This window comes from Drosophila albomicans, chromosome 2R (genome assembly GCF_009650485.2).
Source record: "Drosophila albomicans strain 15112-1751.03 chromosome 2R, ASM965048v2, whole genome shotgun sequence".
Taxonomy (NCBI): domain Eukaryota; kingdom Metazoa; phylum Arthropoda; class Insecta; order Diptera; family Drosophilidae; genus Drosophila; species Drosophila albomicans.
The window spans coordinates 19,093,013-19,118,896 of NC_047631.2; the positions used below are offsets into that span (position 1 = coordinate 19,093,013).

General features: G+C 41.5%; 13 protein-coding genes across 17 annotated transcripts; 7 read left to right on the forward strand and 6 right to left on the reverse strand.

Annotated features, from left to right (window-relative positions):
- The first annotated feature begins 1,324 nt into the window (after window positions 1-1,324).
- LOC117573531 (pickpocket protein 19) lies at window positions 1,325-3,849 on the forward strand. Its single transcript, XM_034256779.2, has 7 exons — window positions 1,325-2,003; window positions 2,089-2,623; window positions 2,686-3,091; window positions 3,152-3,205; window positions 3,269-3,404; window positions 3,467-3,579; window positions 3,645-3,849. The coding sequence occupies exons 1-7, from the start codon at window positions 1,759-1,761 to the stop codon at window positions 3,839-3,841; spliced, it is 1,686 nt and encodes a 561-aa protein (XP_034112670.2). The 5' UTR covers window positions 1,325-1,758; the 3' UTR covers window positions 3,842-3,849.
- Window positions 3,850-4,371: 522 nt separating this feature from the next.
- Window positions 4,372-7,051, reverse strand: LOC117575824 (pickpocket protein 19). Of its 3 annotated transcripts, none has more exons than XM_052006551.1 (8): window positions 6,952-7,051; window positions 6,374-6,893; window positions 5,665-6,319; window positions 5,309-5,609; window positions 5,186-5,233; window positions 4,964-5,108; window positions 4,803-4,903; window positions 4,372-4,736 (listed from the first exon to the last, which is right to left on the reverse strand). In XM_052006551.1, exons 2-8 carry the CDS (start codon window positions 6,526-6,528, stop codon window positions 4,465-4,467), a joined length of 1,677 nt encoding a protein of 558 aa, XP_051862511.1. In that variant the 5' UTR covers window positions 6,529-6,893; window positions 6,952-7,051; the 3' UTR covers window positions 4,372-4,464. The 3 variants fall into 3 exon arrangements, with proteins under 3 accessions (XP_051862511.1, XP_034116119.2, XP_051862512.1); XM_034260228.2 differs by having other exon boundaries at window positions 6,374-6,775; window positions 6,952-7,037; XM_052006552.1 differs by having other exon boundaries at window positions 6,374-6,863; window positions 6,952-7,028.
- Window positions 6,769-8,437, forward strand: LOC117575825 (sodium channel protein Nach). The gene is made up of 5 exons (XM_034260229.2): window positions 6,769-6,848; window positions 6,910-7,501; window positions 7,563-7,902; window positions 7,962-8,195; window positions 8,259-8,437. Exons 1-5 carry the CDS (start codon window positions 6,769-6,771, stop codon window positions 8,435-8,437), a joined length of 1,425 nt encoding a protein of 474 aa, XP_034116120.2.
- Window positions 8,438-8,984: 547 nt separating this feature from the next.
- On the forward strand, window positions 8,985-9,672 carry LOC127565932 (uncharacterized). The gene is made up of 3 exons (XM_052006874.1): window positions 8,985-9,064; window positions 9,124-9,571; window positions 9,658-9,672. Exons 1-3 carry the CDS (start codon window positions 8,985-8,987, stop codon window positions 9,670-9,672), a joined length of 543 nt encoding a protein of 180 aa, XP_051862834.1.
- Window positions 9,587-10,557, forward strand: LOC117573560 (sodium channel protein Nach-like). Its single transcript, XM_034256847.2, has 4 exons — window positions 9,587-9,715; window positions 9,777-10,095; window positions 10,151-10,384; window positions 10,445-10,557. The coding sequence occupies exons 1-4, from the start codon at window positions 9,674-9,676 to the stop codon at window positions 10,555-10,557; spliced, it is 708 nt and encodes a 235-aa protein (XP_034112738.2). The 5' UTR covers window positions 9,587-9,673.
- On the reverse strand, window positions 10,498-15,689 carry LOC117575338 (mitotic checkpoint protein BUB3). Of its 2 annotated transcripts, XM_052006554.1 has the most exons (3): window positions 15,416-15,689; window positions 14,571-15,355; window positions 10,498-10,597 (listed from the first exon to the last, which is right to left on the reverse strand). In XM_052006554.1, the coding sequence occupies exons 1-3, from the start codon at window positions 15,605-15,607 to the stop codon at window positions 10,594-10,596; spliced, it is 981 nt and encodes a 326-aa protein (XP_051862514.1). In that variant the 5' UTR covers window positions 15,608-15,689; the 3' UTR covers window positions 10,498-10,593. The 2 variants fall into 2 exon arrangements, with proteins under 2 accessions (XP_051862514.1, XP_034115387.1); XM_034259496.2 differs by lacking the exon at window positions 10,498-10,597 and having other exon boundaries at window positions 14,562-15,355; window positions 15,416-15,688.
- On the forward strand, window positions 11,990-12,687 carry LOC117575339 (general odorant-binding protein 99a). Its single transcript, XM_034259497.2, has 2 exons — window positions 11,990-12,125; window positions 12,191-12,687. The coding sequence occupies exons 1-2, from the start codon at window positions 12,084-12,086 to the stop codon at window positions 12,578-12,580; spliced, it is 432 nt and encodes a 143-aa protein (XP_034115388.1). The 5' UTR covers window positions 11,990-12,083; the 3' UTR covers window positions 12,581-12,687.
- Window positions 12,728-14,745, forward strand: LOC117575337 (pickpocket protein 19). 2 transcript variants are annotated; one of them, XM_034259495.2, is made up of 5 exons: window positions 12,728-13,563; window positions 13,617-13,769; window positions 13,817-13,952; window positions 14,005-14,194; window positions 14,255-14,745. In XM_034259495.2, exons 1-5 carry the CDS (start codon window positions 12,742-12,744, stop codon window positions 14,493-14,495), a joined length of 1,542 nt encoding a protein of 513 aa, XP_034115386.1. In that variant the 5' UTR covers window positions 12,728-12,741; the 3' UTR covers window positions 14,496-14,745. The 2 variants fall into 2 exon arrangements, with proteins under 2 accessions (XP_034115386.1, XP_051862513.1); XM_052006553.1 differs by lacking the exon at window positions 14,255-14,745 and having other exon boundaries at window positions 13,617-13,773; window positions 13,867-13,952; window positions 14,005-14,088.
- A 385-nt stretch (window positions 15,690-16,074) lies between the features above and the next one.
- LOC117576149 (lysoplasmalogenase-like protein TMEM86A) lies at window positions 16,075-17,947 on the reverse strand. Its single transcript, XM_034260717.2, has 4 exons — window positions 17,698-17,947; window positions 16,896-17,065; window positions 16,615-16,805; window positions 16,075-16,545 (listed from the first exon to the last, which is right to left on the reverse strand). The coding sequence occupies exons 1-4, from the start codon at window positions 17,716-17,718 to the stop codon at window positions 16,229-16,231; spliced, it is 699 nt and encodes a 232-aa protein (XP_034116608.1). The 5' UTR covers window positions 17,719-17,947; the 3' UTR covers window positions 16,075-16,228.
- Window positions 17,948-18,648: 701 nt separating this feature from the next.
- On the forward strand, window positions 18,649-22,236 carry LOC117575141 (head-specific guanylate cyclase). The gene is made up of 5 exons (XM_034259247.2): window positions 18,649-18,821; window positions 19,696-19,967; window positions 20,225-20,465; window positions 20,518-21,863; window positions 21,927-22,236. Exons 2-5 carry the CDS (start codon window positions 19,726-19,728, stop codon window positions 22,129-22,131), a joined length of 2,034 nt encoding a protein of 677 aa, XP_034115138.1. The 5' UTR covers window positions 18,649-18,821; window positions 19,696-19,725; the 3' UTR covers window positions 22,132-22,236.
- Window positions 22,237-22,252: 16 nt separating this feature from the next.
- LOC117573561 (uncharacterized) lies at window positions 22,253-22,665 on the reverse strand. Its single transcript, XM_052006875.1, has one exon. It carries the CDS (start codon window positions 22,663-22,665, stop codon window positions 22,291-22,293), a length of 375 nt encoding a protein of 124 aa, XP_051862835.1. The 3' UTR covers window positions 22,253-22,290.
- A 553-nt stretch (window positions 22,666-23,218) lies between these two features.
- Window positions 23,219-23,681, reverse strand: LOC117575144 (uncharacterized). Its single transcript, XM_034259250.2, has one exon. It carries the CDS (start codon window positions 23,679-23,681, stop codon window positions 23,250-23,252), a length of 432 nt encoding a protein of 143 aa, XP_034115141.2. The 3' UTR covers window positions 23,219-23,249.
- Window positions 23,682-24,014: 333 nt separating this feature from the next.
- On the reverse strand, window positions 24,015-24,511 carry LOC117575142 (general odorant-binding protein 99a-like). The gene is made up of 2 exons (XM_034259249.2): window positions 24,470-24,511; window positions 24,015-24,398 (listed from the first exon to the last, which is right to left on the reverse strand). Exons 1-2 carry the CDS (start codon window positions 24,509-24,511, stop codon window positions 24,015-24,017), a joined length of 426 nt encoding a protein of 141 aa, XP_034115140.2.
- Window positions 24,512-25,884: the final 1,373 nt, after the last annotated feature.

Below are 25,884 nucleotides of genomic sequence, written 5' to 3' on the forward strand. Positions count from 1 at the left end.
GCCAACATGCAGAAGCTTGTGCCTTGTGCCCTGTCAGCGCCTTGTTGTCACGTTTCTGTTGGCTCATAAAAGTAAGATTGAATTTTGAGCGGACGAGCGACAAACGACTAAGCGAGTGAGTAAAGGGGCGACAAAGTGGCAAGAGGATTGAAGGCGGGACTTTGGCTATGGCTTTGCATGTCTAACCAGAAAGTTTACATGACTCTGACGCTGTCTGCGCTTAATAGGCCAAATGAACTTGAACCCCAGCAAACGTTGAGCGAGGACAAAAACAACAAGAACACCAACAACAACAGCAACGATGACGACAAGCCGTCAGTCGGAGAGAAAATTGTTGCACACGCGTGTGTTGAAAGTAAAAGTGAAAGTTTTTGATCCTGCCACAGAAACCGGAAGTTATTATCGCACGTGCTAGAGTTCCTCTCTCTCTTCTCTCTTCACACTCTCTATCTCTCTCATCCTGTTAATGTGTGTGTGCGAATATGTGGATGACTTCATTGAGCAGGAAATTAAATTTATGCTTATCTTGTCATAAATTATTTCGAATTTTATACTATTTATGTCATTCGATAATCCTTTTTTAGTGCATATGACTTTTACTTGAAGTGACAACACACACACACAAAATTTCATTCACATCGTGATATCATCGGACTGCAAACAAACTTCTAAAATCGACACAGAATCGAATAGTTCGAATTTACAGACGATTCTTGATTCTGGCCATGAAAGTTGATTGACATGTGCGCTTGTTTGTACAGTCTCCAGTCGCCAGTTGCCAACTACCAGCTACCAACATTATGGTCCATGGTCGTTCATTAGGCTCAGATTAGCTAAGGCTTAGTCGGTTTACCAGTCACACATTCCGACATTCAGGCATACACATATGTGTGTACATACATAGATGTCCATCACTTGTTTGGCTGTTTGTTATTTTGGGGGCTCTCTCTGTGTTATTGATCTGGCGAGCCGAAGCAATTGACTTTAATGCCGTGGAATCACAGCGAAAATCTTGGCAGGCGCTCGACTAAAATGCGTCGCATTCTTTTGCCGCAGTTGAAAATTGTTTGAGGGCGGCCAGAGAAGCGAAGTGAAGTGAGAATTGAGCAAATAAATCACACTGCCAAAGGCAACTAAACAACAACTCAATCGAAGACATCGAAGTCGATGAAAACGCGCAATGATAAATCGAAAATATTCTTAGTTGTTTACACAAAGCGGCCGGACGGATGGCCAACCATCAATGAAAACGACGCACAACAAAAAAAAAAAAAAAGAAGAAAAAAATTGTCGTTCAGCTCTTTCTGGCGCACTCAATGAAAAGCAACACGAACCTCTCCAACCATTTGATGGCACTCTGTGGGGACAGTCGTTTAATGAACGAGCAAACAGGAGATTATGCTGCCACTGAACAGCGACAGCAGCGTCGGACCAGAACTCCCAGCTCCCATCTTCACTAGAATTGTTCGGTAAACAACTTGTGAGTCCTTGCGTCCCTTCTCCTCGCCCTGGACAGCATTCAAGTGTTAATTGTGTGCGTGATTTAAGCTTTACCGAGAGCGCACGCCGAGCCTACACTGTCCACCAAGAATAATTGCTTTTTGATTGAGTTCAATGTACATGGGGGCTTTAACTGCCCGCTTGCCTCAATGTCTGCCTGCTGCCAGTCTGTCAATCTGCAATTCCAGTTTGAATTTGAATGTTCAAAAGCGCTTGAATCCTTGACAACGACGCATTCCCACGCAGTGCTCGCATCAAATGTTTTATCCGCAGGAACTACTGCCACGGCCACGCGCTCGTCCTCCTCTCTATGGCAGTTACATCCAGAGCCCTGGACTGCTGCAACCCAGCAGCCGTGATCAAAGCCGTTTCAAGCCGCATCACTGTTGCAAGCGGGGCAAATTTGTTCGCCTGATGTTGCCCTACCTCAAGGAGTACTGTGCCACATCCTCTGTGCATGGCATTCGCTATCTGACAGACCCCAAGCTGCGTGTGTTCGAAAGGTAAGAAAAACTAGCTCCAAAAAGTGTTGCATACTTTTAGGTAGCCCAAGAAATTAAAACTCGCTTATGTTTTTTATTATTTCAGATTCCTTTGGCTGCTTATTTTAATTGGCACTTTTATTTGTGCCACAATCGTGTATGTCGATTTGACGGCACTGTACAACTCGGAGCGCGTACAAACAACCATTGAGAACACAATGCAACCCATATTTTTTGTACCCTTTCCATCTGTCGGCCTTTGTCTTCGCAGTCGCCTTAATGTGTTAGCATTGGAAAATGAAGCTACAGATTTGTTTTTGGGCGCAAATGCAACTCAAGCCAAGAAGGAACTCTTTCAACATTTTATTTTAAGCGTGTCAGATATACATTTTAATGATATGAGAAGTCTAACGAAGTTCTTTGCTAACGAAACTCTAGCCGCAAATCTAAGTCAACTGGATGGCATTGATGTGACGAAGGTGTTGGAGTATACCAATTTGAGGTGCACCCATATATTTGTGGAATGCAGCTGGAGGAGCAAGCCCTACAACTGTTGTGATATCTTTGAGCTGCAACGCACCGAACTGGGTTATTGTTGGGTCTTCAATTCACAAATCAGCCCAAAGACAATAAGGATGGCGGTGAGTTCTATCATCGATCGATAGGTATTCGTTATACATAAGTAATTTATTCTCTTCCTTAGAAAGAAAGCAAATACTATCCACGTCGGCTGTCACAAAATGGACCTGGCACTGCCTTGGAAGTATATCTGCGTCGAAACAAATCCTATGTTCGAACCAACGGACATGGCGTACACATAATGGTGAAGCAGCCGCAACAATGGAGTGATTCAGCCAGATTGTTGCCAGTAGATAGTAACAACAAAATCAGTCTAAATCCACGATACACTAGCTCCGATGTGAGGACGCGCAGTCTGACGCCGAGGGATAGACGCTGCATCTTTCCCGACGAGATCAAAGATCCGCTGTACAAGAACTTGCCCGGCTTTCTCTATTGGCGTGGCAACTGTCGCAGCAGATGCCATCAGGAACATGTGGTCAGTCGGTGCAATTGTTCGCCAACTGTGCTCTTCCCCCTCAGCAAGGAAGGTGAGTGGAAAGCAAACTTTTTGTTGTATCAAATCACAAGTTATTTTTCGTATGCTGCAGACAACTTTACGGATTGCAAGGCCTCGGATTTCAAGTGTCTGTATGACCATAGAAGTAAGTGATAACTCACCTCGCATATCCTACATATTCTCGCATAATCGTTGCCATTATTCAAAGTGACATTCAGTGTGGAGCGGCTTGCTCTGGAAACCGATTACGTGGATGATGTCTACGAGAATGCCATGACCTGTGACTGTCTCAACAGCTGTGAGCAGTTAATTTACGATACCATTCACAGCAGCACAGCCATGGGGTAAGTAATTATTCTTGTCTCTTGATATACGCCTACTCTCACATAGCAATCACATCTCATAGCAACAACGAACTCGACCAGGATGCGTACAGTATGCGCATTGATATCTTCTTTCAGTCACCTTGGTTTATCAAATATCAAACTCATATGCGCTTCACATTTGTCGAATTGCTGGGTATGTCTTCATAATTAACTGCTTCAACTCGTTGTTCAATTTGAATATTTCATTGCAAATTACAGCCAGCTTTGGAGGCATCATTGGACTCTTTCTAGGTGCCTCACTGCTCAGCGCCATTGAGCTGGTCTATTACTTCACCATTGGCCTTTATTTATATTTATTCAACAACAAGAGAAACCCAAAGAAGCAGGAAGTCCAACAACCACCCATCACTTTGCATTTCCGCCGCAAAATAACACCAATAAAAATGTTTTATTAATAACAAAAACTGCACCATCTTTTTTGAAAATACATAAAATTATAATCTAGAAAAATACAGAATAATTTAAGAGAAAATATTAACCCCTTCATGAATATAACTAATCTGCTTAATAGATGTAAATGTAACTGTAACTTTGCATTCTTTTTCATTTTCCTTATATTGCTTTGTGAAATAATAAATAATTACGAATTTCGTGCCTTGGTAATAATCAATACTTATTTTGTCACTAATCAATATTGTTGGGATTATGGGATCAAATTTATCAATCGCCATCAAAAATAGAACGGGTCAAACGCCTTCCAAAATAAAATATGACATATATAATAGAGAGATAAGATAACAATAATTAATGATTATCAAAAAAAAAATTGAAAGATTTATTATTAATAGTACGTATAACAACAAATTTATTTAATTGGATAAAAAAGAATTGATATTATTATTTTGTAAGATAAAACTTTTAAAGAAAGTGAAAAGAAAATACTTTAAAAATATATATACGACATTCTAAAATAAACGTGCTCTCGAATGTAATAATATCCACTACTTCATTGCTTTACCAAGTAGTAAGAGTATTTAGCTGTCGTCGATGTGGATGCTTCGTAAATTCGCAGCAATATTCACCAGGCGTTGATTCTGTTATTAAACGGATGCCGCAGCTGGCTTTTGGACTTTGCTTCCGCTGACATCGTGTCGTGGTGGGCGTGGCTTAAGCCGTTACGTAAATAAAACAGCCACTTCGCCCACTTCTGTTTGAGATTGTCGCGCAGCAGGCCATAGTAGGCGTTGTCATAAAGATGCAGACCAAATCCTACAGTCAGATAGTAAACCAGCTCCACACCACTGACCATCGAGGCACCCAAGCAAAGGCCAAAGATTCCGCCCAGGTTCGCTAAAGAATACAGAAAAATCTAGATAAATGGCTGACGAAATATTAAATTTAATGCCAGATATTTACCAATCAAATCAATGCTGCTAAACTCGAGACTGGTTCGATATGTAATCATATTCTCGACCTGGTAATGCACATCCACCTTGAAGAAGTCATGGCTCGCCGAGCTAGAGAAATACTCAAATTAAATCAAGCAATGACAATTGCTCAAACAATTCTTGACAAACATATTACGACCAGTCAAGGGCAATGTTGTCGTGGACGTGAAGTACTCCAACACATTACAGCTGACCAGACAGGGACAAGTCATGCCTGGCTTGCTGGCACTGAAGAAGTCATCCTCTCCCAAATGCTTGTCGTAACTGAAAATGTCTACGAGTATAAACATAAACTTGACTTTAATTGATGCTGCCTCGCAATAGATAAAGTTCAACTATGCCAAAACTTGCCATTGTGACGTGAGATACATCGCAGACTGACCGCAGTGCAGTCCTTGACTGAAGGACAAAACAAAACGGAAAGTGGTCAAAAAGTATGATTTAATTGGCGATGTGCGGAGTTGAAAAGTTTACCTTTCTGATTGCCAAGAAAAAAGATGGGCAAAGTGCAGTTGCACAACCTGACCAAGTACGATTCATGGCAATTGTTGAGGCAGTTCAAAAGCAGAAAACTTTTACTAAATCGTCTTGGCGCATCGCTAGTGCCAAAGTCCTTTTGCTCATCGTCGAAGTGACAATTGCGACGCTCGGGAGCAATGTTACGGGTCGTCTCATCGGTACGTGTCGCCTGAGGACGAATGGTTACATAGGTCTCTGTGTTGGGTGTTATCGAGTACACAACATTCGACATTTGATTTCCCTTCTTGATCATGATCTGTAAGTTAAATATATTAAAATTGTATTTAAAAAACTTATTGACAGCTACTTACATAAACATTATCGGTGGCTTTTGAATTAGGCCGCTTGAATCGCTCATGAAGCTTTAAACTAAAGTTGAGACCTGAACTTTGACCCGCCTTGGCATTATGCCTGGGATAAAATTCTTTACCATAGCGTTCCTTGATTTGATTAGATCTCGGCGACAGCTCCGAGTTAAATACCAGACACAGACCGTACTCCGACTTCTCAGTGACAAAGTAATCACAGCAATTGAAATTGCCATGTCGCCACTTGCAGGACTTCGGCACCAGAATATCCTCGCAGCGCAGTGACAGGAAGTAAGCCAATGTGCTGATGTTGACGAATTCCAGCGCTTCAAAGTTCTGATCTTCCAATTCAGAATGGCTGTACCTAAAATTATCGAAGCGCAGCGTTTCCATGTACGACACCAACTTGGTGAATCCTTCTTTCAGCTCTTCAGTTGCATTCGCCGGCAAAAATTCAGCTTTAGCCTCTTCCAGCTTACTCCAATTGATGCGATTGTCGGTGCAAACAGCCACAGCGGGAAACTGCACTAGGAATACGGGATATTGCGGATCTTCGATAACTGTCTGCAGTTTCTGGGCGCCATAACGTTCCGAGAGCAGCAAATAAAACGAGCAGCAGAGTGTGATGCTGATGACTAACAAGACGCTCCAAATAAGCCTGAAAATTGGAGTGAATTTAATGCGAATTTACTGAAGGTAAACTAGTGATTACTTCTCAATGTTGTGCAGTCTCGGATCATAAAGGTAGCGCACACAGTGGATAGTGGATCGTTCACAGTACAAGCGAAAGTAATTGCTTGCCAGCTCCTTGAAACACTTCTTTTCATCGCTTTTCGGTTTCTCACTGTTCTCTTCCTTGGCCATCATGTGACTGAACTACGTTCACCGAATAACTACCTGCTTTATGGGATTCACCGAGGACTTGTAATTGGAGTTTATGAACTTCAATGAAATGCATCCATTATGGCTAACAACTGTAGTAATTGAGTAGTTATGTTTTTTGGGTGAATTGATAAGCATTCATCCGGATATAGGGAAATTGATATCACACTCGTAACTGACGCTACCCATTGATTAGTTGACGCGCCTACTAATCAGTTCATCAGAATGACTGCTGCGAGTAAGTTGCCCGTTAATGATGATGATAACAAGAAGCCAGAGAAGCAGAAATGGGACTGGACGAAACGGTAAGGTACTGTCTTCTACAGCAAAAGCGAAAATAATTGCCTTGACTATTTGTTAATTTAGTTATAGCCGCTTATTACTGAAGCTCTTTGCCATCATGCTCACCATCTATGTCTGCTTTTTGTCCTGGGAGCGTTACTTCAAATTCTGGGTGCAAACCACCATTGAGCGCACTGATGTCCACATTTCGGAAATTCCCTTTCCGGCCATAACCATTTGCCCCACGCATTTGACATTGAGCAGTTTGAATAATACGAATACTAAGCAGCGAGAATTGAGTCGTATGAATCGTCTCTATAATCTGATCCAGAGCATTCAATTAAAACCCGTGCTAAGTGAAGAAGAAGTTGCCACGAATTTTACAGAATTTGAGGATTACTACAATCAATCCATATCCGAATTTGGCAGCGCGCTTTTCCGTGGCTACCAGTGCAGGGATTTGTTCAAGGAGTGCACGTGGCGACGTCGTGAGGTCAATTGCTGCACCATCTTTAAAACCTTTGGCTTTGGTGTGAGTTGTTACATATTCAATTCAATATTTGGCAAGAATGCGGATCTTACATATCCTTGGTCAGTGGCCGGTTCGGGTGTCAATAGCGGCCTCAATGTCAAGATGAATCGCAACGTGGGCGTACATCACCTGGAGAGTGTTTTAGTTAGTTCTGTCCCTAATTGCATCTGATAATTGTAGATTGATAGTTTCATTTCTTCTAAAGGTTATGGTGCAAGAGCCATCGGAGTATCTGGGTACCAATCTCATTTACACCAAAGATGACCGCATTGCGGTTCCTCTGCAACCTCAACGCTTCACAGCCCAAGACGATGTTAGGGCTCGACCCATGGAAATGCGTTTTTGCTACTTCATAGAGGAAATGGAAACTAATTACCGATTGCGTTCCGAGTGCATAAATAGCTGTCATATCAAGTTCATGACTGAGAAGTGTAAGTGTTACATTAATACGATCATGGCAATCAACAAAGACAATAATGCTAACCAAGAAGCCTCAATTCGCGCTTGCACTGTAAGGGATTTGTCATGTTTTACCAAGTACAAAAGTATGTAGATGTAAATCTTAAATGTTTTTTATGAAACCATAATCAAATAGTTCCCATAGTATCGTTCTTTTCCATGAGCAACACCATCGAAGAGTCTAGAGACTTTGTATTCAATACTACGGACTGCAAGTGTTATCCCAACTGCAATCACATAAAGTATCATGCATCCACTTATACGGATCATATGGGAAACGCTAAGAACGATGATCTCATAGAGGTTGATATTTACTTTCAAGAGGAGACCCTTATCTCCTATCGCTCCACGTTGCAAATAGTTCTGCTCGATTTGATTGGTAAGTTTTATATGTTTCGACAATCACCAATTTTTTATTGAAACAAATTTTTTTGAATTTTAGTTTCATTTGGTGGCATTGCTGGCTTGATTTTAGGCTACTCTCTATTGGGATGTATCAATACCATGTTAGATCGCATTGCCTTCTGCGCCAAGTCGCGATCACGTTCAGCCGATCCAACAGCTTCGTCTCACGCTTCCTCACGTTTACCTGAAACGGATCTAAACAACAAATTTGTATGAAAATGGAATTATTTTGGGCGTTATTCGACATTTTATTTTCCATCAGGTAATGATCTGTAAGTTGAATATGTTATAAATAAATTCGAGTTGCTTTCATAAACATTATCGGTAGCCTTTGTATTTAGTCGATCGAACCGGGTTAAATTCCAGACACAAACAGAATTCCGTCTTCTCAGTCATAAAGAAATCAAAGCATTTGAAATTGCCATGACATCACCTGCAGGACTTCGGTACCAGAATGTACTCCCTGCGCAGACAAGAATTCGCAGACAAGAATTCAACTCAAGCCTCCTCCAGCTTGCTCTTCCTTGGCCATCATGTGACTGACTGTAACTGTCAGCTTTATGGGATTCACAGATTACTTGTAATTGTTGTTTTGAAATTTCGACGAGTTGTATCCATTATGGCTAACAACTGTTGTAATTGAGTAGTTATGTTTTTTAGGTGAATTGATAAGCAGACATCCGGATATAGGGAAATTGATATCACACTCGTAACTGACGCTCTCCATTGATTAGTTGGCGCGCCCACTAATCAGTTCATCAAAATGAGTGGAGTGACTAAGTTGCCAGTTAATGATGATGATGACAAGAAGCCTGAGAAGCAGCGATGGGCCTGGATAAAATGGTGAGTAACTGGGTGAGAAAAAAAGCAAAGGTAATTGCCATTACTATTTCTGAATCTAGTTATGGCCGCTTATTACTGAAAATATTTGCCGCCATGCTCACCATCTATGTCTGCATACTGTCCTCGGAGCGTTACTTCAAATTTTGGGTGCAAACCACCATTGAGCGCACTGATGTCCACATTTCGGAAATTGCCTTTCCGGCCATCACCATTTGCCCTACGCATTTGACATTGGACAGCTTGAATAATACAAATACTAAGCAGCGAGAATTGAGTCGTATGAACCGACTCTATAATCTGATCCAGAGCATTCAATTAAAACCCGTGCTAAGTGAAGAAGAAGTCGCCACGAATTTTACAGAATTTGAGGATTACTACAACCAATCTATATCCGAATTTGGCAGCACACTCTACCGTGGCTACCAGTGCAGCGATTTGTTCAACAAATGTACGTGGCGACGTCGCGAAGTCGATTGCTGTAGCATCTTCCAAAGCTTTGGCTATGGTGTAAGTTGTTACATATTCAACTCGGAAATTGCTCAGGAACCAAATAATACCTGGCCATGGTCAGTGGCTACTTCGGGTTTCAATAGCGGGCTCAATGTTAAGATGAATCGCAACGTGGGCGTGAATCACCTGGAGAGAGTTGGTGTTAGTTCTGTCCCTAACTGCATCTGATAATTGTTGATTGATAGTTTTACTACTTCTGAAGGTTATAGTGCAGGAGCCATCGCAATATCTGGGCACCAGTGTCACTTCCTCCTCGGATGATCGCATTGTGATTCCTTTGCACCCGATGCGTTTCACGGCCGAATCCGCTGTTAGAGCTCGTCCCGTGGAAATGCGCTATTGCTACTTTACAGATGAACTGGAAAAGAATGGTCAAATGCGTTCTGAGTGCATACATCGCTGTCATACTAAATACATGGAAAAGAAGTGCAAGTGCCACCTTGATTTGATCATGCCGTATCAAGAAAGTTCACTTCGCAATTGCACCGTGATGGATTTGTCATGTTTTGCCAAGTTCAAAGGTAGAAGTAATTCTTATATGTTTTTAATGACGCAATAATCAAATACTTTCCATAGTATCGTTTTTTTCTATGAGCAACATTATCGAAGAGTCTCGAGATTCTATATTCAATACCACCAACTGCAAATGTTATCCCGACTGCAATCACATACAGTATCATGCATCCACCTATACGGATCGTCTGGGTAGCGCCAAGAACGATGGCCTTATGGAGGTTGATGTCTACTTTCAAGAGGAGACCCTTTTCTCTTATTGCTCTACACTACAAATAACTCTGCTCGATTTGATGGGTAGGTTTTATAGCCGTCTACAATCACCTGTTTTTTATTGAAAGTGGTTTTTCTGTTTAGTTTCATTTGGTGGCATTGCAGGCTTGATTTTAGGCTACTCTGTAATGGGATTCGTCACTGCCATGTTGGATCGCATTGCCTGCTGTGCCAAACCCTCGTCCCGATCACGTTAAGTTGATCCCACAGCTGTGTCTCACGTTTCTTCGCGTTTACCTGCAACGGATACAAACAACAAGTTTATAAGAAATTAAAGAAAGAAAATGCAGCAATAAATAAATCGAAAGAACAAGAACAATTGATTATGAAACTCTTCAGATTTCAGCTACCTGCCAGTGCAGTGGAAAATTCCCACCTCGACATTGAAATCGAGATTAAAATCGCCTCATATCATTCTGTCTCACTCTGCAATTGTCCAATGTGTAGGGTGTGTATGATGCAGTTCAATGAATTCGGATTTGTACACGTCTGTATATGCGTAGCAGACCAAAGAGGTCTCAATTGTACAAACAATGCCTCATAGAGGATGTACCCCAAATGGTAATCAAGTTGGGTTTATCTCCAGGCTATCAGGGGGCGACCAAAAGTGCTTTGAATCACATTAAATCACATCACAGAAGAACACTTGTCCCACGCACACAACTACACACAAGCGGACAGATGTGCATACACTTTGTCAGCAGAGTATATTGACTATGTTATGGCCTTTGCCTCATGTAGTAGATAATCGTATATTTTTAAGCGATCCATAAACGATCTTGAAGCGGGGCCTGTCAACATTAGCGCTTGCACAAATTGCAATGAACAAATCTAATATAATTATAAGAAGATCATTCATTGAATATCTAAAAACATTAAATATAAATTATCATTTAATTTTGCAAAACAGAATTAGTGAAGTTAATAACTCGTAGAATCTGTATGACATCTAGAATTCACATTATTAAATTTTCTAATTCAGATTTAAACAATAACAATTTCTATTTCAAATTCATGTCTCCGAGCTCATACTGTAATTGATTGTTGATTGTAAAATGTATAGTAAATAATAATATACAATTTGCTGATCTCACTAGAGTTAAGTTCGACTTCAAACTGAAAGTAAAGAGTCGCTCAAATATCTCACATTATATTGTAATATCTTTCGAATTTTAATCATTTTTTTTTTGTTGCTAAAGCTAAATATGACAAACAACATTATTGTTTTGTCTGATGCTAGTCTTAATCTCAAACTATAACATTCAATTAATTTTTAATTTTCATTCGAATAAACAATTTCTAATCTCAGGTTCAACTCGTCGAGTTCACACTGTATACGCTTAGCTGTCTGTCAAATTTAATTGCTAATATTATATTTGCATTATCTCTTTTGAAGGAAGTTCGACTTTAAACCGAATTCAAAGAAGATTACTAAATCTCATAGGAATCTCTCTTTCTTTTTCACTCTCTCTCTAAATAGATCGACCCAATTATGACGTGTCTGAGAATAATTTGATTTGACTCTCATGACAACCGAGCCAACTAATTTTAGCATTCGTTGAAGACTCAACAATGAGCGAAGAGTGTCTCAAAGTCGTCGGCTGTATCTTCGTAGAGAGCAGGTAGCTGCACAACCCTTAGCACGACGTCGACTCGATCCAAGTATAAATAGTGGTCGCAGCAACAGAGTCGAGCACAGTCTGATTCAGTTCGTTCAATCAAGATGATGAAATTCGTTGTTGCCGCTTGCCTGATCTTCAGCGTGGTAAGTAAACAATATCATCCTTGATAAATCCTTGTCTTTAACAATTCACATTTGGGAATGTTCAGGTCTCCGCTGACTATGTTGTCAAGAACAAGGACAACATGCTGAGCTACCGCGAGGAGTGCGTCACGGAGCTGAGTGTGCCCGCCGATCTGGTGGAGCAGTATCAGAAGTGGCAGTATCCCAACGATGCCAAGACCCAGTGCTATCTGAAGTGCGTCTTCACCAAGTGGGGTCTCTTCGACACCGAATCCGGCTTCAATGTGGAGAACATCCACACTCAATTGGTGCGTGGTTCTGCCAATCACGATGATGAGTTGCACGGCAAGATTGCCGCCTGTGCCGACAAGAACGAGCAGGGTTCGAATGCCTGCGAGTGGGCCTGGCGTGGAGCCAACTGCCTGCTGAAGAACCACCTCCAGCTGATTCAGCAGAGTCTGGCACCCAAGGCCTAAGTTATTAAAGCCTACACCTATACGTAGTTAAATTAGTTTTGCATCCAACCCTCAATTACATTCATCAATCGTGCCTAATGCATTAATAAAAAAAATCATAGACTAAACTCAAAAGTTTTTGATACAACGAAAAGTATCCTCACAGCGTTAATTCAGTTGCAATGTTGCTGTACAGCAAGGAACTTGTGGCACCGCGAGCCAAACTCTCTCGGGGATTACAACGCTTCGATCGTCACCCACTACGAGATAAGTATGGCCAGATGTTGCGCAATTCCTTCGCACACTCTTCAATCCATGGCTTGCAGAATGCCTTTGAGGAACAGCATCTTTGGATGCGATACTTCTGGCTCATCATTGTGCTGTTGGCCTCTGTGGGTTTCCTTAGCACCTATTCCATATTGGAGATGCGCCACAACGAACAGGTGTTGGTTAGTCTTGTGGCGACCACACAGCATCCGGTTTATAGCATCGAATTTCCAGCCGTAGCCATTTGTCCCTGGAATCATGTCAATTGGATGCGAGCCGCAACAGCTGCTGAGCGCTTTCTGCCCTCCAACGCGAATGCTGAGATGCGAGAAACCTTTCGACAGCTGCTCATTGGCATGGAGCAAGTGTCATTTGGCAAATTTGAAACTATGGGTGAAATGTCGAGACGAAATTTCTCATCACTGGCTAAATTGAGTCTCTCGAAGCTCGCCAGTTATTTGGCTTATCGCTGCGATGAGCTCTTCGAGCGCAATTCATGCGTTTTCGATGAGACCAACTACGATTGCTGTCAACTCTTTGTAGCAGAGAGCACAGAAAATGGTCAGTGCTTGGTCTTCAATTCGTTGATCTCGGATGAATCTCGCAATAAGAAACTGATCAATGAGTTTTATCCCTACAAGATAAGCAAGGCTGGGGAAGGCTCTGGTCTGCAGTTCACGCTGCGATTAAATGATTCATATTTGCGAAAGGGCACCGAGGTACCCTTCTCTATGAATGTGAGTTAATCTAGGGTTAAAAAGCTATGTTGTTACTAACAACTCCCTTGCAGCTTATGATCAAGCAGCCACGCCAATGGTCGCAGCCTGTGATCTTTCATCTATATGAGAATACCGAGAACTTTGTAGCCATTGATCCACTGTTGATAGAGACCTCTAGGAACACTGTTCTCATGTCACCCTCCAAGCGACATTGCTACTTTGAGGTAAGTGAGCAGACATAATCCGTTCCCATCTCAAAATGTTTTATTAGGAGGAACGCAATCCCTTTTACTCCTATGGGGATCCAGATCTGCCCTACAGTCGTCACAACTGCATTGCCGTCTGTCTGCAAGCATCAATGCTCTATCACTGCAACTGTACAATGCCACTATTCTTGCCCTCCATAGGTAAGTAAATTTTTCAGCTTAACACGGTTTCATTATGCTGTGCAACTTGCAGAGGGATCACGTGAGTGCGGCGTATTGGACATTGAATGCGTTTATCGCCATGCCGATATATTTGGCTATGTGAAAATAAAGGGGCAAGACAAGTACATCAAGGATCCGCGCAGGGGTCAGTTGTGCGATTGTCCCGATAGCTGCAATAAGCAGCAATATAACATGCTGCTTAATGTACGCGAACTGGAATTGTAAGTATCGAAATTCGCAAGCTCTCTAGTAATCTTCAAACTGCCTCTCTTATTCATCAGCGCAAATATGTCGCGCATCAGAACAGAAGTTTATTATGGCCAGCGTGTGATAACAAAGATTGAGACGAAACTGCAGTACACATTTACAGATTGGGTGGCGGGATTTGGTGGTATTCTAGGTCTTTATGTGGGCGCCTCGGCGCTAAGCTTTGCTGAGCTAGTCTATGTGCTGGCCAAGTTACTGTGGACGCTTTTAAGTGATGGATACACTAAAATGTCTTTACGATATAAACGCCGCTAAAATACTCGTTGTAAAATTATAAATCGTTTGTGGTTTATTACTATATAAAGGCTTTATAATTGTGTCTGTGCTTACTTCTGCTTTGTCTCCTGATCAGTCGGGTAACGTATATAAATTGCAGGAAGGGGCACTGAAGCTGGCAGTTCGGTGAATTGATCCAAGTAGGAACAACCGATGGCGAGAGCACTGCCATCATTACTGAAATTAAGCGAAGATATCGATGTGTCATACTCATGGAACTGACACAGACGCTTCTTGTTAAAACCATCCCAAATGTTAACAATACGATCCGAGCCGCCTGTGGCAAATGTGTGATAAATATTGTGAAAACTGAGCGCATTCACTGGATAGATTTGCTCAATGTTCTGCTCCCTGTTGCGATGGCATTTGAAGGCGAATTTGCGACGCTGCACTTCAGGATCATGATCCAGATATTCGACAGCCACTCGACCCTCAATCGATGACATGACATAACCCTCCTTGTTGGGGAACAATCGAATGCAGCGGGTTTGATACTTCAGCGATGATTCGCGCTTCATGATGTAGCTGTCTGTCTTTCGCAAATCCCAAATAAGCACTTTGCGATCCGATGTGGCCACCACAATCTTCTCGTCAATCACCGACATGGAATAAACCTTGCCGTTGTTCTGTTCAAAACAACCCACGCAGCGTTTCTCTCGCATGTCCCACAGCTTTACATTTTTGTCCCAGCTGCCAGTCAAGATACCATTCACATACTCTGCATGTTCCACACAACGAATTGGCTCGTCGTGGGCGCCTACCAGAGTCTCAGCTTGTGTGTTCACATCGTAGAGACGCAGTTGATTGTCCAGGCCACCGCTGACCACATGTACAATATCCTGTTGAATGTGCGATTAAGCATACCGCAAACAAGGTATTTATTGAGTAGGAGTACTTACCATAAAGGCACAGTCCAGAATAGGGGCATCTTGCACAAACTTTTGGCGCATTGAGTTTGCCGCCACATCGTAAAAGCGAAGCGTGCCGTCCCAGGAGGATGCCGCCAGATACTGATTTGATTTGCAGCCGAATTTCACTGCCGATATGAGATCCTCAGGCGGGTTATTCAATTTAAATTCGGACGGTCCCATCTCGTTATTTTTAACTTAAAATATTAACAATTAATAAATTGACAAGCGTCGATTGCTGTGCTGCAATAGAGGTGGCGAATCATCGATAACATTATTGATGTACCGAAATTTTTTTAAATTTCTTAAAACATCGATTTTTCTAACCAACATCGATACTTTTTTAGCCAAGTTATAAACGCATCAATTCATGTATTTTTATGGATTTCAGCATTTCTGTAATAAAATAGAGTTTCTTGAAGCAGTCTTATTTTTCGGGGTAACACAATAAACAAAATTTATAAATTATACGTTTAAAAGAAGATACAGACCTACTATCGATTTCAAAATGTACAAAAAACTGTATGCTGGCTAATTTATTAGTATGGTCACCCCAAAATTAATAGCTCTGTTTTGCACAAACCCAAAAATAAGCTGGCAGCTATAAAACTGCGGAAGACACGGCGGTTAAATTTGAATTCATTTTTAAATTGGCATTTTGTTTTGTTTTTATTTTCAACAAACAATAACTATCACTACTAAATGGCATAAACTATTACGCTAATATTTTGGAAGTACTTATTTTGGTGGTTATAGTTTGGTTATGAATTCTCGTTGAGCATTTAACGGAGTTATTTTTGTTGTTTAATTTTGTTTTTTGAATTTTGGCGCAGGTCCATCATCGGCAGTGCTCAACGCAATGGCAAATTGGGCAATATAGTAAGTGATCATGATTTGCAGACGTGCTCCAGGCAATGGCACACTCAAAAACATTGTCACTGCAATTAGTGCATCGGAGATGACGAATAATGCAGCACCCACGGCACAAAAAATGGTCAGGAAACTCTTGACATCCACTGCACGTGCCAAGGAGCGCCACAGCATGGTTGAAATCAGCACACAATAAATGGGCACGCCTATGATCAATATCTCATCTAGATACTTGGCCACAAAAATCACAACTGCAACGAATATAAATTATATACATATAAAGTGAAAAATAAATAAATAACAGTCATAAATTTACTTACAAATTGTTACCGGCACATAGAGACATAATCCCAAAAGCCATTTAAGTGGCTGCCAGCCAAAAGCGCTGATGTAAAATATGTGGGCCACGCCAAAGGAGACCATTCCAAAGGGAAACAAATTAATATTGAGCAATGCATCACCACCACAGGAAAACACTAGACCAAGAAGTATTAACTGCGAGCGGCGGTAGCTAAGAAAATATTAATGATATAATAGAATTTCAAATGAAATTGTTAAAAAAAAAACAAATGAATATTGAAGTTAGAGCTATAATTCTTACTGTTTATTGAGCGCAAATCCTTTGATCAAAACATATAACGCCAATGCCACAATTGGCAGGCATTTGAGCACAGTTGTCCATAGTTCTCCTTGTGGGTCTTTACGAACAAGCGAAAAGTAAAGCACCACACTTAGAAAAAAAGGTGTTAGCTTCACGCTTTGGGCTTTGGCCTTAAAGATTATAAAATAAAATATTATATTAAGCGATTAGCGATAGTCAATTATCAACAATTGGGGGTCTAAAAAAGCGATAATGTGCACAAGTCTTAAAGGTGATTAGATTAAGTGGTTAGCAACTCTCATGTCACATCTGCATTTAATTTGCATAATATGTTCTTGAATAAATAAAAACACTTTTACTTTCATACTACGCGAGCTTTCATCAGCTTATCCAGAGAGATACCAATTGAGAGAAAGAGTGAGAAAGAGAGTCAAAATGTGAAAGAGAGCGAGAGTGCACAGAGGAGAAGAGATATAGTGAGCAAGGTCAAGGACAAAAGCTCCACATTCGTTTTACTTTTTTTTTGCGGTTAGATAAAGCATCTGTGCCGTATACAAGGTGCGAGCACACACACACACACACACACACACACAAGCAAACACATGCATACACAAAATTATTTGAACTTCTATCGTACACATAAAAAACAATTTTAGCTGCGTCGCGAGTGGAATGGAAAACAAAGGCAAACAATGCAATGCAATGCAAATGTCGCAACGACGTTGATATCGCATTTCACACATTTCTCTTTCCTCCACACTGAGTCGAGATTATAATTTAAAAATAACTAAATCACACTTACAAACAGCAGTGAATTGCTCATAATTGACGCTTAGTCGAAATTTCTGCGATGTCACTTGTAAGTAATTGCAAAAGTTAATACAAGCTGCCGTTTCGCACGATTGAGAAGCCACTTATTTAGCACTCGTAATGTAATATGTACAAATATCCAACCGGCCACTGGCAGACACACGTTGCGCACTTTTGACCAACGTCAATACACTGAATCAAAACGTATCATTTCTCATTTGGCTGGACGGCGGTTAGGTTGGCTTCGACTTTGATTGCCATCGTCATCGCCATCACCCCCGGTCCATCAACGCTGCCTCGGTGACGGTTCGCGTCGCTGCCGAGAGTACGCTGCGTGAGTGTAAGTGCCGGTCAGACATATATATACACACACACACATATTCTTACTTTGGCAGACCATGTGCAGCATAAGCAGCAGCATTCGAACAGATACACAAACAACTACAGGCAAATTGATTGTTTTTACTGTCTTTTCTTTACCTTTTCCTTGCTGTACCTTTCTTTGTGAAGCGCAAGAGCGCCAAAAAGCACACCAGCAAACAACAGTGAGAGAGCACACGCGACGCAAAGCGTAGGGAGAGTGAGTGCCAAAATATCAGAGAGTGAGAGTAAGAACACAAGGTACAGACAACAGCAAGAAGAATTTTGCTCACGCAACAGGTTAATTGCTTAAAACAATGCGCTACTGTTTGTGGGGCATATGACCCCACATACGAGCTTTGCAAATAACACAATCCAATTTTAGAGTACGTCATGCGCACAGTCGTGCAAACAAATGTAGCGTGCTCTGTCACGCTGCTCTCTCTCTCTCTCTTTTTATGACTTTGTGATAGCAAATTCAAAACAATGCAACAATCGCTGTACACTTTCACTGCAACGTGCAAGCTTAAAGCTTTTGCAAAATGTGTAACAAGCTTTTTCCGTGCTATTTTCTCAGAGCTTATTCCTTTTTAAGTTGTGGCATTTTTCAGGCGTATGAAAAACTCGGAGGTTGTTTCAGGACACATTTTGTTAAATTCCAACACATTAAATATTGACCAAGAGGTATGGCAATTGCTTAAAAATTGCTGACAGCCCGACAGAAAAATAAAAATAAACCTGTAATTAAGGAATCAGGTAAGCGACTGAATTAAATGTGTGTATGTGTGCATAATGCCCAGCTAAATGTTTGGTCAGTAGTGGAAAAATTGTGTATCCATTGTGATGAGGTGCTCCGTTCGATTTACAATTCCATTTTTTTTCAATTCAACTATCTTTAGTGGGTGACAACTACCACACAATACAATTTTTCTTCTGCCTGAAAGTATGCAATACTTTTGCATAACAGCAAAAACACATGAATCTGATTTCATGCTAAATATCATTAGAGTTTTTGCATAAATACATGCAAAATTTATGAATAATTCATATGCATTCCTTTAGCCTTTTGAATCCTAAATTTTTTGAGCAATTATTTTGTCGTGTTAATTCGCAATATGTCAAGAGAAAAGTAAAGCTGACCTCCGGCAGACATGGCGTATAAGTTATAAATTAGCTAAGAAGTGTATTATGCTAATGGGTTGCTTGTAATGAAAGTAAATGCGAGCCTTGGCACATGCTGAGTACACACAACACATACAGACAAAGAGACGCACACACTTTTGACCTCCAGGGAGAAACTCGAGACAAAAGAAAGTGATGGAGATTTCTGCAGTCACTCGAAAAAGCGCACAACGGACGCTCAGCGATGGCTAATGGCCATGGTTTAATGGGGCAGTGGGTGGCTCCCATATATACATACGTGACTGTGTAGGTGGTGTGTGTGTGTGTGTGCACACATAAGTGCACGTTGAACTTGAAGAACTTTTTGCACAGCTTACAACGCTGACATCATGAACAAACAGTATCTACTATAATTCCAGTGTTCTACTTTGAACACTCTCCATTAACAATGACTACAATCGAAGTATTGGACTAAATTGCAATTTGTTCTTCTTGTCATATTTGATAGCAATCAATTTGCTCGATAAATACACGCAACATGGCGTGTCCTTTCTTTCGCCGTGCTGACTCTTTGTCGCGTCAGCCATCGGTCATTGCCGAGCCGGGCACCCATTGGAATCTGGAGGATGAGGAGCTCTCGTTGTCCGACGATGCATTGACGCTGACCCATCTGCAGATGGCCATACAGCTGTTGACTGCGCCATCGAATGAGGATCTCAACACGGCCGTCACCTCTCTGGTGGCCAAGTATCGTCAGAGTTGGCCTAACATACATAAGCTGTAAGCAATAATATAATTTTTTTTTAAATATTTTAAACATTAATTTTTTCATTCATTTGAACATTGTGAAATAATTATTAACTTTGTAAATATTCTTACTTTTGTTTTCGTTAGCAAATTTAACAGCATTTGAAAATTTAAATGTTTTGTTTTATAAAAAAAAATTTTTACAATTTGCTAAAAAGTTGTGAAAACAATTATACAATTGCAATATATGCTTTAAGTTGAGATATGTTATTAACACTCTTTATTCACAGTAAACTGGATCCGAAGATCTTCAAGAGCTGCGCCAACTATGATTATCTGGGCGATATACAAGAGTTGCTGCTCAAGATGGACGAGGCCAGTGCCAGCGAGATTCTGGTGCTGTTAGGCGAGGAGCTGATCACCTGCTGCTGCACTGGCATTATCGAGCGAGCCTTTCGCTGCCTGGGCACCGATTTGCAAGAGTTTCTCGGCTCCCTGGACGGAGTGTACGATGTGCTGAAACTACAAGAGGTAAATAATATACTGCAGACTCTAGAGTTGAAATTAACTTCAATTTGCATAGGACGATGTTACCGACACGGGATTCGTATGTGCCGGCGATGGTGAATTAATCTTCACCTCGGAGCGACCGGTGATTGCCTGGCTGCTGCTTGGTTCCCTCAAGGCGCTCACTCGCATGCTCTACAAGGTGGATGTGAATATTAAAATCGAACCAGTTGAGGGCGATGCGCGACGTTATCGTTATCTCTTCTCGCTGGTTAAGGACAGCTCCCAGACGCTGCAGCTGGGACGTCCGTTGGTGGCCACTAAGCCGCATGAAACTGTGCAGCGGAGCAATTCGGCAAATGCATCCGATCTGCAGATGAATTCGTCGAGCTTCTGCAAGATGTTTCCCTGGCATTTCATAATGAACGAGCAGCTGGAGCTGGTTCAACTGGGACGTGGGTTCAGTAAGCTCTACAAGCCATATCTGGCGGACTTTGGCTGCCAGGCCAGCACCTATTTCGACTTCAAGCGTCCTAAGGGCTTGACCATGAAGTTTCGCGAGATTGTGCGACGCACATATACGCCCTTTCTGATTGGTCTGAAGTGTCCGCCGGGCGCAACTGATTTCCCCGCCATGGGACTGGAGATCAAGGGTCAGATGGTGCATTGTCCGGAATCGAATTCGCTGCTGTTCATTGGTTCACCATTTTTGGATGGCTTGGATGGTCTCACTTGCAATGGACTTTTTATCTCGGACATTCCGTTGCACGATGCCACACGTGAGGTGATTCTAGTTGGTGAACAGGCGCGTGCTCAGGATGGTCTGCGTCGCCGCATGGACAAGCTGAAGAGCAGCATCGAGGAGGCCAATTCGGCGGTGACCAAGGAGCGCAAGAAGAACGTCAGCCTCTTGCATTTGATCTTTCCGGCTGAGATTGCCGAAAAGCTATGGCTGGGCTCCTCAATCGATGCCAAGACCTATCCAGATGTTACCATACTCTTCAGCGATATCGTTGGCTTCACCAGCATCTGCTCGCGGGCCACTCCCTTCATGGTGATCAGCATGCTGGAGGGATTGTACAAGGACTTTGATGAGTTCTGTGACTTCTTTGATGTGTACAAGGTGGAGACCATTGGCGATGCTTATTGTGTGGCCAGCGGCTTGCATCGTGCCTCCATCTATGATGCCCACAAGGTCGCCTGGATGGCGCTGAAGATGATTAGCGCGTGCTCCAAGCACATTACCCATGACGGCGAACAAATCAAAATGCGCATTGGTCTCCATACGGGCACAGTGCTCGCTGGTGTTGTGGGTCGCAAGATGCCCCGATATTGTCTCTTTGGCCACAACGTGACCATTGCCAACAAGTTCGAGTCGAGCAGCGAGGCATTGAAGATCAATGTCAGTCCGACAACCAAGAAGTATGTGATCCTAGTAAACCAATGCATCAACAGTTTATTAAATGTTTTGCATTCTTATTGCAGTTGGCTTACCAAGCACGAGGGATTCGCCTTTGATTTGCAGCCAAGGGATCCCTCGTTTCTGCCCAAAGAGTTTCCCAACTCGAATGGCAATGGCACCTGTTATTTCCTGGAGGGTTTCCGCAATCCAACGCTCGACACAGATCTGCCCCTGGACGAGCACATTAATGCTGCTATGAAGACCATATCGGAGGGCGGCGATGCTTAAGATCGAGTCACTTGCTCAGCCGGCACCTAATCGTAGTTCAATGCACATGTAGTCTAATTATGTTTGCCCTTTAACAAAGCCAAAAATAAATTCTGCTGTCAAGATGTTGCGTTCAAGCACTTAAAACAAATAATTAGTCCATGCATGAATCTTTCGATTTTATTTATATATTTGCACATTTTCACCATTCTCCTCTTTCAAGTTATTATATATGATTTTTGCCCGATCGCCAACTTTGCTGGACATCAAACACATGTGAAAACGGAATACCCACTCATCGGCTGGACTCTTCTGTTCGTTTCTATCCACACATCCCTGGGCAATTTGCAGAACTTCCTCCTCGTTCATATCCACCTTCTCAATTTTGGCCACACGATCGGGATAAAAACCCTCGAGTGCGCTGAAGAAACCTTGCATCTGGTAATAACACAGCAGATATTGACGCACTTCGGGCTCATTGGGGAAATACAAAAAATTCTGTCTTGTCATCGCTAACTGCTCCTTGTTGAATGGATGCTCAGACCGGCATTGCATAATGATCCTGAGAATTTCATGTGGCGTTTTTGGCACCCATTCGCCATCAGCATAGACCTGATATTAAATTCGAAATCATTTAATCACACTCTTTGACTTACCAATGAACAGAGTGCCAGACAAACTATGAAATACTTCAACATAGAATCGGAACTCATTCGAATCGCGGGAAAAGTTAAACTAAATAGCCACGGGCTCGGCTGCCTATATTTATATGTAGCTCATCAGCCGATTCACATAACATAAGATCGTCAACTTGAAAATAAACCAAAATTCAGCGATAAGCTCGCATATTTTAGTTGTAACTGGACAATTAAAAAAACTACACCGTAATTCTGACAGCCTTGGAACCTTCACTGCTCAGAGTTATTTATTGATTAATGCTTTATGAATTAATAAAAATAAATACAAATTTTATTATTTCAGTGTGTATGTCTATCTTTATAGCTTTTGCGATCTAGACAGACGGACTTGGTTGAAATGGCTCCGTCTATCAAATCTAGTTCAGAATATATAATCTAGTAAAATTGCCCTTCGACAAATGCAAAATTAATTAACATTTTTCATTCAAGTTTATTTGGGTCTTAGGCCTTAGCCTTTTTGGCTTTAGCAAAATCGCCAATTTTGCTGGTAACAAGACACTTGTGAACACGGAATGTCCACTCACCAGCAGGACTCTTCTGCTCGTTACGATCCACGCATTTGTGGATAATTTGCAGTTTCTCGTCATCACTTAGATCCGTGAGGATCAGATCGCGCATTCGTTCGACATGAAACCCCTCGGGGATGGAGAAAATATCCAGCGCCAGGGAAAAGCACAGCAGAAATGGACGCACCTCAGGCACATCGGGTATCTCCATCAGCTTTATCTGGGCAGTCTGCTCCGCAGTCAATGGATGCTCTTTGAAACATTTTTTGACATCCGCGTTGATTTCACTCCCACTTTTTCGCACCCGTTCGCTAACGGCCTGACAGTAGATGTAAAATTGTTCATTCAATATCCATTTTATATCCATTGCTTCGGATTTAATTGCAGTCTTTTACTTACCAATGAGCAGAGTGCTAGACAAATTACAAAATACTTGAACATTGAATCGTATAAGCACAGTAAAAAAATGAGACTAAACGATCAACCAATCGGTTGCCTACATTTATATGTTGCTCATCAGCCGATTCACATAACATTGGAAACAAGCCAAAATTTAGCGATAAGCTCTCATCCTAATTCTGATCTATACAGACAGACTTGGTTGAAAAATATAATATATATAATATATAATCTAGAAAAATTGCCCTTCGACAAATGCAAAATTAATAATTAAAATTTTTCGATCAAGTTTATTAAGGTTTTAGGCTTCAGCCTTTTTGGCTCTAGCAAGATCGCCAATTTTACTGGTAACAAGACACTTGTGAACACGGAATGCCCACTCACCGGCAGGACTCTTCTGCTCGTTACGATCCACGCATTTGTGGATAATTTGCAGTTTCTCGTCTTGACTTAGATCCGTAACGATCACATCATCCAGGCGATCGACATCAAACCCCTCGGGGATGAAGAAGATATCCATCGCCAGGGAAAGGCACAGCAGAAATGGACGCATCTCAGGCAAATCGGGTATCTCCATCCGCTTTATCTGGGCGATCACCTCCGCAGTCAATGGATACTCTTTGATGCATTTTTCAATATTCGGGATGATTTCACTCCCACTTTCTTGAACCCGTTCGCCATCGGCCTGATAGTAGGTTTAAAATCGTTCAATCAATATATCCATTGATTCGAATTTCATTTCACTATTTTACTTACCAATGAGCAGAGTGCTAGACAAACTACAAAATACTTGAACATTGAATAGGAACCGTTAAAGCAGAATAAAAAAATGAAACTAAACGACCAACGACTCAGACCCATATTTGTATCTGTCGCACATAAGATCATGAGCTTGAAATGGGGTCAAAGTTCCTCGATAAGATGGGGTATTTCAGTTCTACGTAGAACAAGTAAAAAAGCTACTGCTAGATTTTGACTAACCGTTGCCGTTCATCAAAAACAAAAATAAAATTCGTTATCAACAGTTTTCGTTCAATCACAAAAAAACACAAAGTTTATTTACGTTTTATGCCTTGGCAGCAGCCTCAGCCGGTGGGGCCTTAAGAAAAGCCCTATGACGATCGCCAATTTTGCTGGACATTATACACTTGTGACCACGGTATGCCCACTCATCGGAACTGCTCTTTTGCTCGTTGCTATCCACACAGCCCTGAGCGATTTGCAGTGCCTCCTCCTCGCTCAGACCCATATTCGTCCAGACGGCCAAACGATCAGGATGAAAACCCTCGAGTGTGCTGAAGATACCGTGCATCTGGTAATAACATAACAGATATTGACGCACTTCGGGCTCATCGGGGAAATAAATCTGTGTTTTTATTATTGCTAACTGCTCCTCTTTCAATGGATGCTCAGTACGGCATTTCTCGCTAATACTGAGAGATTCATCTCGAGTAGGGTGCACCCATTTGCCATCAGCATAGACCTGATATTAAATTCAAAATCATTAATCGAAAATATTCAGAGTTTCAGATTTAATCACACTTTTTGACTTACCAATGAACAGAGTGCCAGACAAACTATTAAATACGTCAACATAGGATCGGAACTCTTTCGAATCGCGGGAAAAGTTAAACTAAATAGCCATGGGCTCGACTGTCTATATTTATATGTAGCTCATCATCCGATTCACATAACATAAGATCGTCAACTTGAAAATAAGTCAAATCTCAGCGATAAGCTCTCATATTTTAGTTGTAACTGGACAATTAAAAAAACTACACCCTAATTCTGACAGCCTTGGAACCTTCACTGCTCAGAGTTATTTATTAATTAATACTTTATGAATTAATAAAAATAAATGGAAATTTTATTATTTCAGTGTGTATGTCTATCTTTATAGCTTTTGCGATCTAGACAGACGGACTTGGCTGAAATGGCCCCGTCTGTCGATGCTAGTTCAGAATATATAATCTAGTAAAATTGACCTTCGACAAATGCAAAATTAATAATTAAAATTTTTCGTTCAAGTTTATTTAGGTTTTGAGGCTTCAACCTTATTGGCTCTAGCAAAATCGCCAATTTTGCTGGTAACAAGACACTTGAAAACACGGAATGCCCACTCACCGGCAGGACTCTTCTGCTCGTTACGATCCACACATTTGTGAATAATT